The following is a 14,980-nucleotide window of genomic DNA, read 5'->3' as shown; positions in this document are numbered from 1 at the left end:
GTGTAACAGCTGTTAGCCCGCTAAAAGTTTCATCGCAGTAGTTGCCGTCAGTCTGGGTTCTGGAATGCTTTTGATTTGCCACAGACTCTCTCCCTCTTCATCCCGAGTGCCTGCCAGGCTCCATTACGGCGGCCTTTGCCCACTTCGAAGCATCTCCCGGGGCAGTCTTTCGCCGCTCGATCCGTCTGCGGGCGCTCACGCACGCATGCACGTGAAGGCGAGATTGAGTCTCCCTAAGAGATTTAGCCCGGAAATGCGAGCGAGAGGAAAGTGCACTGAAAGATGATGGGAAAACGTGCTGAGCTGGAAAGGAGTGAATAATGGAGGAGCGACGCTCAAGGTAGAAAAATCAAGACGAGCGAAGAAAAGAAGAAGAAAAGGCGCTAACGTACACGCCAGAAGCTGCGATCGTCTGCCTTTGAAACAAAGCAGTCAAGTTCAAGCGATTCCCTGAAAGCTGCTGTAAAAGCGGACTGAATTGAGGGGGGGGCTGCAGCCTCGGGTGATAAATCCCGGTGGGGAAATGCCTTTGAATGCTGGCGGCTCTCTTGTAGACGCATTCATGCGCTCTGTGCTAAATGTGCAAATATTGATTTAAGAGGCTAAGTGATACGCACTGGAGGTTTCGTATGTTGGGGTAGCACTCTCGCCACCCGAGCGAGGATAAAGGCATTTGGAATAGCAGATTTTGGGAAAGCGTGGCTACCGACGCTCGGGTACGATGACGACTGCGGACAAGCGGGACGCAAAGACCTGGAAAACATAGGATCCGTCTTCCCAAAATGATTTGGATCGAATCCAGTTGTAATGTCAGGCGGTTATGTCTCAGATTTTGGATGGCAATTATCCCTAGAGGTGACCTGAGTTGTTTTTGCACCGCTGTGTACTGGGGCCACTGAATTCCAAAGACTTTCCTCAATTAAATGCTGTCTCGGGAGCCATGATGGCTGATGATCAGTCGACTCGGTTGCTTCCTGTTCCAAACAAAAGTGGGGTGAATTTAAGGAGCGCAGCGGGGTTTCCTTTTGTTTTCCCCCTCAGTTTAACTTTTATACATTTATCCTGACTTTTACCCTCCATAGTTTGACCACCGAACAGCTTTTGTCAGCTTCTGCTTCTATAGTCTTCGCCTTGTGTGAAGTGTGAAGCACCAGTGTGGCAAAAAGATCAAATGCGGCAGCTGGCACAGCTTTCCACACAAGCTGGCCTCGACTCATGACCTCAAATATGTTTGCGTGTGTGTGAATTGATGCGGCCGCAGGACGTCCAACAGCAGCGCCACGCTGTCCTCGTGCGCGTCGATGGAGCCGTGCGTGTGTCCGGAGGACGGCGCGTTCACCGCACCGTCCCACGCTGACGTCACCTTCCGCAAGATGGAGGGCTACTTGAGGAGTCGACAGCTGTGCGATGTCACGCTGGTGGCTGGTGACAGGCGGATCCCCGCGCACAGGTACGCCAAAAAAGGAATGGCACAGAAAGACAACGCACCCCTGTTTAACAAAAAAGAAATAATATAACAATCATTTACAAAAACAAGGACTTCATTTTCATTTGAAGAGCTTATACATTATTAACCGTTATCAAAACACAGCTATTATTTTAGGGCAGCTGGTCTAATACATTAGTGCAGCACTGTTTAACTGATAACCGAACATTATTCCAAATATAGGTGTAATCAAATTTGTGAAATTCCTTTTTATTGTTTTTTTCCCTACCGCATCTAAATCTGTGAGTCATGCATGAACACGCTGCGTGTAATTCCCCCGCTTTGGGCATCCACCTTGTGTAAAAAGGAGCAGAAAGACTGCTTGACTGTTGCCGTCCGCCAGCAGAAAGAATCCTTCTTCCCTCACTGTCTTCCTGTTCCGCATCATTCGCTGCCGTCGTCCACCTCCAGGCGCATATGGGGACGAACAAAAGACTGTTGTGTTAGGATCCTAAAGCTCCGAGAGCGAGTGCCTCTGATGTTGTCTTTACGCATGACTTCTAGTGTGTGTGTGTGTGTGTGTGTGTCAGGGCCAAAAAATAGGTAGTATACAAGAATTAATATTATGGAAAACTGACTTTTTAGTAGTGTATGCACCCATGAAGTTGGAAGTTTAACAACCAAGTCTTTTTTTGTCAGCTACTTGTTTCAAAAAATGTGTTTCCCCCCACATGACTTGAAAGCTAGGCTGGGTGAAAATCTGTCCTTTTCAAGAGACGGCCGCGATGCGAGGTAGAACTGTCATGTCAAAGCTAAAAGCTGAGCAGCGATGCGGTGTGGCGACGTGGGCGTCCCCTGCGCCGCATCCACGCTGCCGCACACCAATTGTAATTCTGCGGCTTGGTAATCAAATGCTGCCTCCGCGAGTGAAAATGCAATCAATGGTTATGATTTTATTGTCTCAACGGCAGGGGTTGAACAACTTCACATTCGTTGATGATAGTCGAGTCAAAGTCGACTCATCGACGACATCGTTGATATTTTCGAAGTTGTCAAAAGTTGCCTTCAGCCTCCAAATACGAGCTGCCTCACGCTCCCCGGCGTAGACGTCCTCGGACGTCGGCCCGAATCCTCGCATCTCCCAAACCATCGCTTTTCAGGAAACACCCCCCCCCCCCCCAAAAAAAAAACAGGCATCGTTAAGCCATTAACATTGCATCGTCAAAAGACCGCCAGCCATTTTCAACACTTTAGATTGGTCAATAATTAGTCAAAATAACAGACGATTTGTGAAATCATGTCCATTTGTGACAAAATATGAAATTTCCCACAGCTGGACCAAGGAGGTTTCCATCCGACAGTGACGATATGTTCCCCGCCATCTGCGGATGCATTCGCCCCAAGCCTCTGACTCACTCATCCAATCACATTCGGACACCTCCGCTTCCTCACAGGCCGTCTGAAATGTCAAAGTCCAATTCGTGTAACAACAACTGCAGGATCGCTACTCGCTACGGTGCTAGAATTAAAAAAGGAAAAGTCACAAGACGAGGGAATACTTGCAATAATATATGGTTGCGCCAGAGTTCTATAAATTCAGACGAATGTGTCTGAGTGGGATTTGTGATTGGACGAGAGAGTGTAAGGGGACCGGAAGGAGGAAAAGGGGCGTGTCTGCGGGATGACGGCTTGAGCGCAACATTAGCTGGATGTTTTGTTTTTGGCACAGTTACAGCCGACACTTTGGCAATTAAAAGGCCGTCGATTGTCCCCGGTTTCATCGTTCAGTAACATCCGGACATTTTCCTCCGAGGAAAGTTGAAGCAAAATGGAAGCATGCGAGGGCCACATTGAAATGCTTTGACCTGAATTTATGAAATTGCTTTCAGAATTTGGAACTTGCTTGAGAGTTGTATCACAATGAGAAAAACGAGCACAGTTAATGATGGCAACAGATTGACGCTAATGAGGAAGCCCCTCGCTGGTTCTGGACTAACGATATCAAGTCTCCGCTGTCACAGGCTGGTTCTCTCGTCCGTGTCTGACTACTTTGCGGCCATGTTCACCAGCGACGTGCGGGAGGCCAAGCAGGACGAGGTGAAGATGGAGGGTGTTGACCCAGATGCATTGTGGGTCCTGGTGCAGTATGCTTACACGGGTATGATTGTTTTATATTGCAGCCATGCCGCCCATGGTTTTCACCCATTGCAGTGTCACGCTTTGTCATAGTTTTTGATTACATTTAACTTTGATAACACTATTGCTGGACCTTCGTCGTGAGCCAAATTTTGCATTCACCTCTCTGTAGACTTTTTTCAGGTTCTTGAAATGTAATGTTATGCTTTCATAGGTTGTTGCATTTTAAACCAAGTGCTTGTACTTTCTTTCTCAACAAATGATTATTTGGTGTTAGTTTGCAGTTAGATATAGAAATACAAAACAAAGTAGCGAAGGACAGTCTAAAATTTGGATTCAAAGAGAACTAAACCCAAGATGTCAAAACGTTTCGTTACATAGTTAAATGTGCATGTCTTCTTTATCAGCTGTTGTTTACTTAAATCCAAGTATTTAGTTGCATGTAGTTGATGCTGGAGGCTGCCATTTTCTCACAAGAGTGTGAATTTGTGAGAATGTGATGTTTTGTATTCACCAGTTCCAGCTTATTCTGCAGCTTTATATAGTGAGAAAACCAGACGTAAATATTCAGTAGCGACCCCCGGCTGGCTGGCAACGGCAGCTAGCTGTTGTCGCATTGTTCAAGTCGCCGTCATGTACCGTTGCGCGCCGACATCACCGCAACGCCGCCATCACAAACCTAATATGCCAAACGATCGCTAATTTCGCAGTCATTGATTCAAATTGTATAATACGAACGCCAGCTCGCCGCCGCACGTCTGACGAGCAGGCGAATGGCCGAAAAAGGATGCGCACGCGACCGAAGCGTTGTCGCGATCCGCAACGACTTAAATGTGTCTCAGCTAACTACTTTCACTTGTCTAAAACAATTCAGACGGCAATCGTGAGGGCCACTGCCTGTCTGCACGCCACTGTGAGGGAGGCTTTGTTTTGATGGGAACTTTCGGGTTTAAGCTTAAATAATAACACATCATCCACTATGCATATTTTGTTTGTTAGTCCCCTCTCCTTTTGTCACGTTTTCCTCCAGGGCGTCTGGAGTTGAGGGAGGACACCATCGAGTCTCTGCTGTCCGCCTCTTGTCTGCTGCAGTTGTCTTCTGCGGTGCAAGCTTGCTGTTCCTTCCTCATGAAGCAGCTCCACCCCTCCAATTGCATCGGCATCAGCTCCTACGCCAACGCTCAGGGCTGCCACGACCTGCGCAGGGTCGCTCACACCTACACTATGGTGGGTGCCCGCTACTTTTAGATCCCAAATAATTGTACGTGTCTTAAGGCTGCCATGGGTCCGAACCCGACTGAACTGTCGCGCAGTGTGCGTACTTTGGCAACTGGCAAAAACAGCGGCCGACTGATTTTGCCACGATTCAAAATTTGAACATCGTCGCAGCATCGCAGCTTACAGCCGATCAAAATGCACGCAAGCTTTCACGCACGCTGAAAATACATTTGTGTTTTTACCGCCCCAAGCCAAATAATTAGTGTATATAAAGCATCAAATATTGTGTTTTACATTAATACTTAACTATATTCGTAATGTGTAATGCGCCTGTGGATGTACTGTCACTCTAGCATCAAACGGCAAACACATGCTCGCTGTTCAGGGCGATCACGTATCCAATCGCCCAACGTGCGCCATCACGTTGCTAACCCCTTTTCTTATGCGATGGTCCCGTCCAATCGGGTTCGAGCGCATCGCACAGTCTGCGGCAGGTGAACACGTTACACGAAACAATAACACGTGATAACACGTTTGTGGCATGCTTGCATTAAAATGCCCCGAGGGGCAGGATCAAGGATTATAGTACACTTTTGACCCTCTTTTTCTAGCCCTTCTGAAATCGGGCTGTCTCATGCACGAGAGCCACTGCCCACTAACCATTACTACGCATTTGTATATCAGCGATTCAAAACCACGTTTTCCCAAATGTCCCATTTTAAAGCTTGATGTGCTTTATGACATCAACTCTCTTCTCTTCTATTGACATATCACGCAGCCTTCTGCCATCTGTATTCTTTCAAGAAATCTCATTTCCGCCATTTTTGTTATTCACTACAGTGTTTCAGTCAGTTCATCGTCGTTTTTCCTTCTTTTGAGACTCCCGGGGGCCCCGCCCGATGCCTTCATCCAGGCCCCTGTTTTCTCTCTGGGCCCACCAGGAACACTTTGCGGAGGTGGTCGGGGCCCAAGAGTTCACGCTGCTTCCGGTGGACGAGATGGAGAGGCTGCTCACGTCCGACGACATCAACGTTCCGGACGAGGAGACGGTCGTAACCGCTTTGCTGACGTGGGTGCATCACGACGCGGCGGCGCGACAACGTGACCTGCCGCAGCTTCTCGCTCATGTCAGATTGCCGCTGCTGCAGCCGCAGGTGAGCGCTGCGCCCTACGTACTGTCATGTGATTACAATTAAATAGGAAATCTTTAGAAACAGTTTTTTCATCTCATGAGGGAAATTACGGTTTCCTGGAAAGGAAGAAAAACCGTTGCATCCTCGTGGGGCGCCGTTCCATGTGCCCTTCGTGCAAAGTCATCCAAATGAAATGAAATGAAATCTCGTCAAATTGCAACTCGGTCTGTCGGGATGTAAGCATCTCTCTTGCGATTACGAAACAGTGTTTACTTTGTTCAGAGCACAATATCATTGCTTTAATGTGATTAAGTCCAATTATTATTTGGAGTATTTAAATATCTGTGCCAGTGTTGTTTGACGTTTGTAACTTTTGTCAGCCTTCGTGAGGTTAGGCTCACTTTGTACACAGCGCTCATGGTCCCCGTCCATCTCAATATTATGCATATTGACATAGACGCTATACTACACACTGTTGACACCATCTATGTTTGTATTCATGAGTCCTGAACTGTACTCTGTGTTGAAACTGACTTCAATGTACAATATCATGCATACATACAATGCATATTGACAGTTTTTTCTTGCATGCAAAATACATACTGGGTGTATTATGATTCATCAATTATGTCCTTAGGACACTGTCGTTATGATACTTTGCCTTTGCACTGTTCGTATGGCGTAATGTCTACTTTTGTTATTTATTATTTGCCACAGCCCAACAGGCAACACCTTCAATCTCGGTCTCCTTTTCTTCCTGCTTAGAATAGATGTCAATTTGCCTTCGGTCCCGCTCAAATGCTGCTCCTATGTTTGTTTTTGGTTTTTTCTTTCCGCTGTATTGTGTGTGTATTGGTTGCTGTAACAATCCATTTCTATTTCAATTGTCTAGTCATCTTTTTCCTGATGTTCTCTCGTTCCTCCTTGGCTAATGTGGCAGCGCAATGTTACGTGTACACATTTAGATGCGGTTGCAGCCCAGGGCGTTGGATGCACAAGCACTTTGTAAACCTTAATGACGAGTGATATCGCTGTCAAGCGCAAATAAATGATCAAATCTCTGCAGCAGACACAAACCACTCCTATGTGGCCCTGCGCTCTCTTTGCAGTTTGCGTGCCTCCATCTCACCTCACCTCAGATAAACGCCCCGGTCACGAGTCGCCGTAACGTGTAATCGGCGGCGAGATGGTTGGCAGAGCGGAAACGGCGTTAAACTGACAAACGGACTGACATCGGCGATAAAATGTGAAATGAACCACTTGCGGATAGACGCACCATAAATATTCATCACGCCATTAGCAGGTAGTCTATCTAGCCCGCCCTGGATTTAGTCATCAAGACGACGCCAATTTACTGATTAATACACTCATTTACATCACCTCAAGCACACGCACACAATCTTGGGCTTTTTCTTTTTTTTTTGTCAATGTCAGGAAGTGTCAAGCAGGCTACAGGATGGAATTATGCATCAAATTTTGCATCGACTCAAACATGTCATAATCTGTCAGGATTGTGTGGTTGTGTGTGTGTGTGTCCTCCTCGTGGCTCACCGCAACACGTGTGTGTGAGCGCTTGAAGGTTTGTGCCCGGGCTGTAAGCTGCTTATCCAGTTTGCTTGCCCGCTGTACGCTGTGGAAATTGATTTTATTCAGTGAGCATGTTCAATTAATTTGGTTGGCGTCTTTCTTTTCTGCGCCAATGGGATTGCAGGGTAAGGGGGGAAAAAAACAAGTGCAAATTTTTTTAATGGATTTTAATGTTGCTCATTGCCAACAAACACACACACACACACACACACACCTGCTGCTCTGTGTGTTGACCGTATGTACGCAATAATGTTCAATCACAGCCCCATCTACTTAGATTTAAATGTGATCGTTGGCTGCAGGGTACACGCAAGTGGTTGTTTTGTTTCAAGATTGAGGCATTGACGCTTGTGTGTGTGTGTGTGTTTTTAAGAGAGAGAGACGAAGAGGAGGAAGATGCTCAGATATGAGACGTGTTTGATTCTCGTGTGCGTTCGTGATCTCATCTTTCAAGCCAATGACAGCTGCTTCCGTTTGACCGCGCGCAATTATTTGGTGTGGTATGCTGTGCTGTACCGCGCGTGTGTGTTTTTGTAGTTTCTAGCAGACCTGGAGGCCAGCCCCGCGCTTCGAGACAGCGCCGACTGCCAGCGGCTGTTGCTGGAGGGAATGAAGTACCACCTCCTGCCCCAGCGTCGGCCCCTGCTTCAGAGCCCGCGCACGCGGCCCCGCAAGGCCACCGTCGGCGCCATGTTCGCTGTTGGCGGAATGGACGCCACAAAAGGTAGCAAACGCAACACAATACGGATCCTTCCTTTTGTTTGATGATTGATGAGTCTGTTCTTTCTGAAGTTTTATTTCTGGTACATTTGGAAAGCTCTACAATCGTACATGCTAACCCTCGATCTTCCCAAAAGAGTGTGTTATGCGCACACAAAGTGAATCATGTACTTGTATACAAAATAACATCACACGTCACAACGCTTTTGCGCTCTCAATTTCCCCTCATGCAGTAGATCAAATCTGCCCACAGCCAGATGAATGTGTTGTGTCGCAGATGGCTCTTTTTCATTACATCGGACAATATTTTGGTAGATGTCGACGCGTCTCCCAGGACCCGCGTTCACTTAGAATCCTGTTGTTTTGGCGAAAGCAAGAACACCGTTTTTCGTTTTTCTGACCATTTGAACAGGATCTGACTGTTGTTCGACTTTTCAAATCTGAAATTAAAAACAGAAGGTCGATGAGATGCGTGGTGTTTGATCACCTCCCTGCCAGTTAATGTTCTTAATTGAAGGAATGATTCAGAGCTCATCTAAGACCTTATGACAACTACAGTAGGGTTGGAATAAATGCTCGAGTTTGATGTTACTGACCAGCAAACCTTTCGCCCTGTGTACAGTTTCACTCACTCGCACTCATTCTTGTCTAACTGTATATTATAGCTTTTGAACCTTCTACTGTAGTGTCATTTTAAATCTGGGTTCCTGCAGGTGCTACTAGCATCGAGCAGTACTGTCTACGGCGGGACACGTGGAAGCAGGTGGCGGCCATGAGCGGTCGGAGGCTCCAGTTCGGCGTGGCCGTCCTGAAGGGTCGCCTCTACGTGGTGGGGGGCCGAGACGGACTCAAGACCCTCAACACGGTGGAGTGTTACAACCCTCGCTGCAAGAGCTGGAGTGTCATGCCGCCCATTTCCACGCACAGACACGGCCTCGGTGAGGAAGCCAAAGGACTTCTCAAAGTAAACTCATTAAGCCTCCTCTGCTTTTTGTAGCGCCTCGGAGCGGTTTTACAGAAAACAATATTCGTACGGACTGCTCTAGAAACGGATAGAAAAGAAATTCCGAATATAACTGAGTATTATGCTGAATGCACAAGTAGATGTTCCAATTAGTGGGAGCCCCACGCTTGTTTCTCTTCTACGATCGCTCCCGAGTCGGGCCAATGAGAGACAATGACGTCATCATCCTAAGCGTCACTCACGGCAAGTCTGCTCTCGAATTCTGTTCCAGTGGCCGTCGGATGTTGGAAATGAAAGCCAAAGTATTCGGTGCTTCCTTGCTGTTGTTGTTGTCGGCGCCGAAGGCTTCATTTGCGAGCCTTTCGAGCCTCGCCGCGTGGAAACCCCGTGTGGCGCTAAACTGTGTCCTGCGTGTCCGCCGGGACTGCTGATCTCTCCTCAATGAAGATTTTCTTTTTCTTAGCAGTTGTTGCCTCTTCTTTCTCTTCCTCTGTCGGCTGTCATTTACGAAGACGTTTGTTGTTTGACTCTTTTTTTTTTTTTGCTTTATTACTGCAAGCACAGTTATGCACACTGGACCACTCCGCAATAGGTGAAATCAGCGAAGTGGCGTGCATTTTTTTTACATATTTTAAAGCTGTATGAATGTCAATCCCCCACTTTTTAATCTTTCCCACGCTCTAATTACCTCTTACAAACATTTCCTATACACTTAAACATATATAATGTTAACAACGTGTCAAATTATATAAGGATGCTCAGCATTGAAGTTGAAGGGGATGGCGACTTTGCCTCAGCAGTCGCGCCTCAGCAGTCAGTGGTGTGTTCAAGGAGACTCCTGCAGGGTGGGTTAAACCGAGCCTGCAAGCCCACATAACAATGAAACATAGAATAAGGCATGCTGCTGCAGTTTTCTTTTGACGAGTGCTTGGGGGAGCGCGAGGAGAAGAGGTCGAGGGCCCATCTGGCACAACAGATGTTCCGATATGTAAATCTCGTAAGTGCGGAGGTGTCAACGCGCTGTTAACGGCGCACGCCAAAACCAATCAAACCATACCGCCGTAGGTTTTCGAGCTTGTACGAGCGCTTTGGTGACCTGCCGCAAGTCTGTCGAGCACAAACCGTACGCGATGTCTGTTACAGGCGTCGCCGTCCTGGAAGGGCCGATGTACGCCGTAGGAGGACACGACGGCTGGAGCTACCTCAGCACAGTAGAAAGGTCAGCCGGCGTTTTACGCTCCTCGGGGATAAGGAATAGCACTCGGAACATCTCACGATCAGGAGGATGCACTTCTGGCGCATCTACTGGTGCCGTTAAGTTCTCGGTCTGAGACTCGGTGTGTTAAGCGGGACCGGACCACCGGTGTCGTTTTGCCGCTCGATGACAGTCATTGAAAAGTCATAATACTAAGTCATAAGTATTCCTCATAGTATGACGCAAGTATCTACCCGCCTATGCGACTACCTGCTCACACTTTATTAGGTACACTTGCACATTCGGTGAGCGGCGGCTAAACGGTAGGAGACAACGGAAGGCCTCGATTGGTAAGCCGCACAGAAGACAAAGACGAAAAGTCGTCGCTGTCCTGCTAGCAGCCAGTTAGCGACCTGAGCCTAACTCAACGGCACGCGTCGTAACGTGTCCTAACCCTAACACCATTTTTGTCCTGGGATGGGAGAATACTAAAAAAGAAAATATCGTACATTTTTCGAACAAATGGGGGAAGTGTACTATCTTAGTTTTTTTTAGTTTTCTACCATTGTGTATGTCAGTCAGCAGCCTACTTTATGCTTCATGGAGAAAGACAGAAGACCTCAATACAAGCTCATTCCTGGTTCCAATGCGTCTCAAGGGAATGAGAACTTTGTTCGACGAGGGCATGAAATGACTGAGAAGTTGTTCCTCTTTGATTTATTGACTTATTAGGTGGGATCCTCAAGCTCGCCAGTGGAGCTTCGTTGCCAGCATGGCCACTCCCAGAAGCACCGCGGGAGTGGCAGTACTCCATAGCAAGTAAGTTGTTGTGTCAAATAGGAGACGATCCTGTCTTAAGCACACAAGCACAGGCAAATCAATGTCCCGCTTGTATTGTTTTCATTTCATTTGTGGAAAGTAATGCAAGATGGCAACCCTATTACTCCAGCCAACTCCAGTTCGGTCCCCTATGATCGAAGTATTTTTGCTTCTCAGGTTGTACGCAGTCGGAGGTCGCGACGGTTCCTCCTGCCTGCGCTCCGTGGAGTGTTTTGACCCGCACACCAACAGGTCAGTCCGCAAACTCGGCTTCGTTCCCCATTTGCCGCCGCTCGGCTCGTTTCTGCTCTTCTGACGCTTTCGTGCCGCCGACCTCCGTCTCCAGGTGGACCGCTTGTGCTCCCATGGCGAAACGGCGCGGCGGCGTGGGCGTGGCCACGTGGCACGGCTTCCTGTACGCCATCGGCGGTCACGATGCGCCCGCCTCGTCTCTGGCGTCGCGGCTGAGTAACTGTGTGGAGCGGTAAGGCTAAGCGTCAAACACACATTTGCTCCGATTGCCGCACTGGATATACAAAAGAAACACATCTGCGTAAAAATAAAAATAAAAAATCAAGACATTTCTAACATGGGAAATGCACCTGGAAAGAAAGAAAGAAAGAAAGAAAGATTTCTATGCATATCCATCCATCACCACCTCCTGTAGCGCTAATCATCACTACGTCATTTGAATGAACAATTTCGAGTCTTCGTTTAACCCAACATGCTAAATTTTGCAATGCGCAAACAGACGGGAAGGCTGAGATTCGACCCCAAATCTCCAAAGTTGTGAGGCTGCCGTGCTGACCACGACTGTATTGCGTTGCCCTACACACGCCCACATTTCGATGTGGATGTGTGCTCGGAGTTGTTGTAAAGCCAAAAGGTGAAATTCGTCTTCAAAAGCTTTTGTGGCAAAATGGATTGCCCCTCCGCCCTGACTGAATTCCAGCTACCGCCACCACCTTTCACTGCGGTCATTATGTGATGCACGATGCTCAATTGGTGTCATCCCTTCATGACAAAAAAAACTAAAACCATCTGATCTCCAAAAGATCTGTTCTTGTGAAACTAAAGGCTAGTTTGTTGCAAGAACAACATCGGGAATCGCCAGCGGGCGCTACATCACCGCAGGGAAGCAGCAAGAGATGTCGATGAAAGCATTTCTACATGAATAGCAGTTTGACCAATAAAAAGGGCAATTTGAAACCAAGGTTGTTTGATTGAAACCGCTAAGAAAACCTCCGCTACTGTCGCCTCTTGTTTTTGACTGCAAATATTCCTTGTTGAGAGTTGGAGGAGGGGATTCATCCCACATGAAAGAAACACCTCAAAAGAAAAGCACAAGCAGGAGAGTAGTAATGCTGTTGATCTTCACAATACAAATGCTATTCTTCACCTGTGTTTTGCCCCGCGTGCAAATTGGTGTGCGTGTGTACAGGTATGACCCTCAGACTGACTTGTGGACGGCCGTGGCCCCCATGAGCCTCAGGAGAGACGCGGTGGGGGTTTGTCTCCTTGGCGACCGTCTGTACGCCGTCGGCGGCTACGACGGCCAAGTCTACCTCAGTACGGTGGAGGCCTACGACCCGCAGACCAACGAGTGGACTCAGGTGCACGCGCGCGCGCGTCTGCCGGCACTTGTCGAGCGGCTTGCCGTGCTTACTTTGTTACGCAGATGTGATGTTTTCCTCCTGCTAGTGTTGTCGCTAGTACGGCGGCGTGAATCCGCACGCGGAGGGGAGGATGAGGACAAGCTGTGCGAATGACGTGTTCCCCTCCTCTCCTCTCACGCGCTAGACTCATAACGTGAGGGCGGGTTTAAGATGTAAACGACGCCAGCAGACTGACGCTTTTGAACTCCGCCTAACATTGCACAAAACCAGTCGAGCATCTTGTTGATTGCTCACAGCGAGGTGTAAATATGTCAAGCTGAAATCACAACAGCCATGAGGAGAGCGCACTTGGCACAACTACAGACTGTGTGGCTAAATTTAGAGTTGTGTGATTTAGTGCCGATGATGTGGTTCTTGTGTTCACCAGGTAGCGCCGCTGTGTCTGGGCCGGGCCGGAGCGAGTGTGGTGGTGGTCAAAATGTGACAACGCACGTGAAGGCCCATGGGGCGAGCTGCAAAGGAGCAAAGCCAACTGGAAGCGCGAGCGGGCTTCTACGACGTGAACAATAATTGTCAGCCTCCGACATCGCAATCTCCTCCGGCAGCGACAGTCGTGATGAAAGACATTCTGCGGCTGGCCTTGTTCCAGCATGACAGTCCCTTTTTATTATTATTTTGCTCCTCCAGTTCAGGCAGAAAACATATACACACACACACTTGTACATTTCTGCCGACGAAGAAAGTTACACTCTTGTTTTGTAGCAGTCGTTTTAATGTATTCATTGGCAAAGAGCGTTCCTTTCTTTCTCACCCACAACATAAAACAACTTGTGACATAATCAGCACAACCTGAAGGAACCATAAACCACCACCACCTCCTCCTGCTGCAGTCTTTCTTTTAAATTGCATATGAAAGAAAGTATCTGTATTGTTAGCGAAAAATAAATTCAGGACTAACAATTTCAGCACAAGGACCGTTTTGTAACTGTGTACAACGCATCATATATTGCTAGTGCACTAGTGACTCTAATGAAGCAGTCAAACGGCATGATTATTTTTTTTTTGACACCTAACGAATCAAATTTTGCCAAGAAACTGATTTTTTTTTTTTTTTTACAACACATTCAGCATTTTAACCGTTGATCCAACAAGTCTAATTTTGGGGAGTGCTGCTCTATAATAATGTATTATTTTTCTCATGTAGCAGAGGGTCAGTAACAACTCGAAGTAACATTGGGATGGCTCTGCTTCATCAAATCTGAGTCATGTATGTAAATGTCAAAGTACACAGCAGCAAATATTGAACTTACGAATGACACACTGAAAAGAAAAATGTACTGTCATAATGTATATACAGTATTGTATATATTCTGGCCCCCATAATATTCCGTCCATTTTGCAAGTCGGACACAATTGACATCAATGGCAAACTAAATTATTTTCCCACAACTTTTTTTTGTGCAAAATTACATTTATTGAATTACAACTGGGTAACATTGCAACCTTATTTTCAGTGACTCAAATTAGCTGAGAATGAATGAATTTGGTTAAACCTCACATTTATGTTTATAAATGTGCATTATTTCACTAAAGTGTGATTATTTTTGTAAGTGAATACAACTACGCTGCCCTTTTTGTTTTGTACCATATAGTAAGGCACCTCATATTTGACATCAATCATGTATGTACATGTATGCTTTAACATGCTCTTATTGCTTTCATTAAAATAAAAGGAGTCACAAGCACTTTGGTCAACTCTGTAAAACTGCACCCGCAGCACGGGCTCATTCATGTTTACGGTCCAGGAAGTTTCCATTTGTCGGACACGTTTAGCCATTAAACGCAAGACGAGCAAGAGGGTCGATGCTCGAGAGGCTCCGGCCAGCAACATGAACAGGTTGCAGACTGTCGTGGACTTGATTGAAGGTTATTCCGCATTAAAATTCTGGATTGCTGTGAGCATGAAGTGAAGATGAAGTGTCATAGCGACTCTGCTGTGGAAATGTTGAGTGTGAATGACTGCTGATGTGTTGAAAGCAGGATGAATCCCAGATCTTGGTCCCAACACAAGGTTGAGCCTGAAAATCTTTTCTGTGCAAACTTGGAAAGAAAGATTTACCCAACCTTGTTTCATCAGAAGTTATTATTCCAGCAATATAGTTAGCC

General features: G+C 47.0%; 1 protein-coding gene across 6 annotated transcripts in view; it reads left to right on the top strand.

Moving 5' to 3' along the window:
* klhl5 (kelch-like family member 5) overlaps positions 1-14,559 on the top strand; it is a 28,638-nt gene extending 14,079 nt beyond the window's left edge. For 5 of the 6 annotated variants that reach the window (XM_061771231.1, XM_061771228.1, XM_061771232.1 and 2 more), the window contains exons 2-13: positions 1,262-1,450; positions 3,448-3,584; positions 4,593-4,789; positions 5,722-5,934; positions 8,038-8,224; positions 8,934-9,158; positions 10,328-10,403; positions 11,112-11,198; positions 11,376-11,450; positions 11,545-11,682; positions 12,640-12,811; positions 13,242-14,559. In XM_061771231.1, coding sequence (XP_061627215.1) covers positions 1,262-1,450; positions 3,448-3,584; positions 4,593-4,789; positions 5,722-5,934; positions 8,038-8,224; positions 8,934-9,158; positions 10,328-10,403; positions 11,112-11,198; positions 11,376-11,450; positions 11,545-11,682; positions 12,640-12,811; positions 13,242-13,298 — 1,753 coding nt within the window. In that variant the 3' untranslated portion in view covers positions 13,299-14,559. Of the gene's footprint in view, positions 1-1,261; positions 1,451-3,447; positions 3,585-4,592; positions 4,790-5,721; positions 5,935-8,037; positions 8,225-8,933; positions 9,159-10,327; positions 10,404-11,111; positions 11,199-11,375; positions 11,451-11,544; positions 11,683-12,639; positions 12,812-13,241 lie in introns of those variants that run through there. The other variant, XM_061771229.1, reaches the window with a different exon arrangement.
* Positions 14,560-14,980: the final 421 nt, after the last annotated feature.

The sequence above is a fragment of the Phyllopteryx taeniolatus genome, chromosome 4, assembly GCF_024500385.1.
Source record: "Phyllopteryx taeniolatus isolate TA_2022b chromosome 4, UOR_Ptae_1.2, whole genome shotgun sequence".
Lineage (NCBI taxonomy): Eukaryota > Metazoa > Chordata > Actinopteri > Syngnathiformes > Syngnathidae > Phyllopteryx > Phyllopteryx taeniolatus.
Note: the sequence above shows the minus strand (reverse complement) of the source record. Positions and strands in the feature narration are given on the sequence as shown.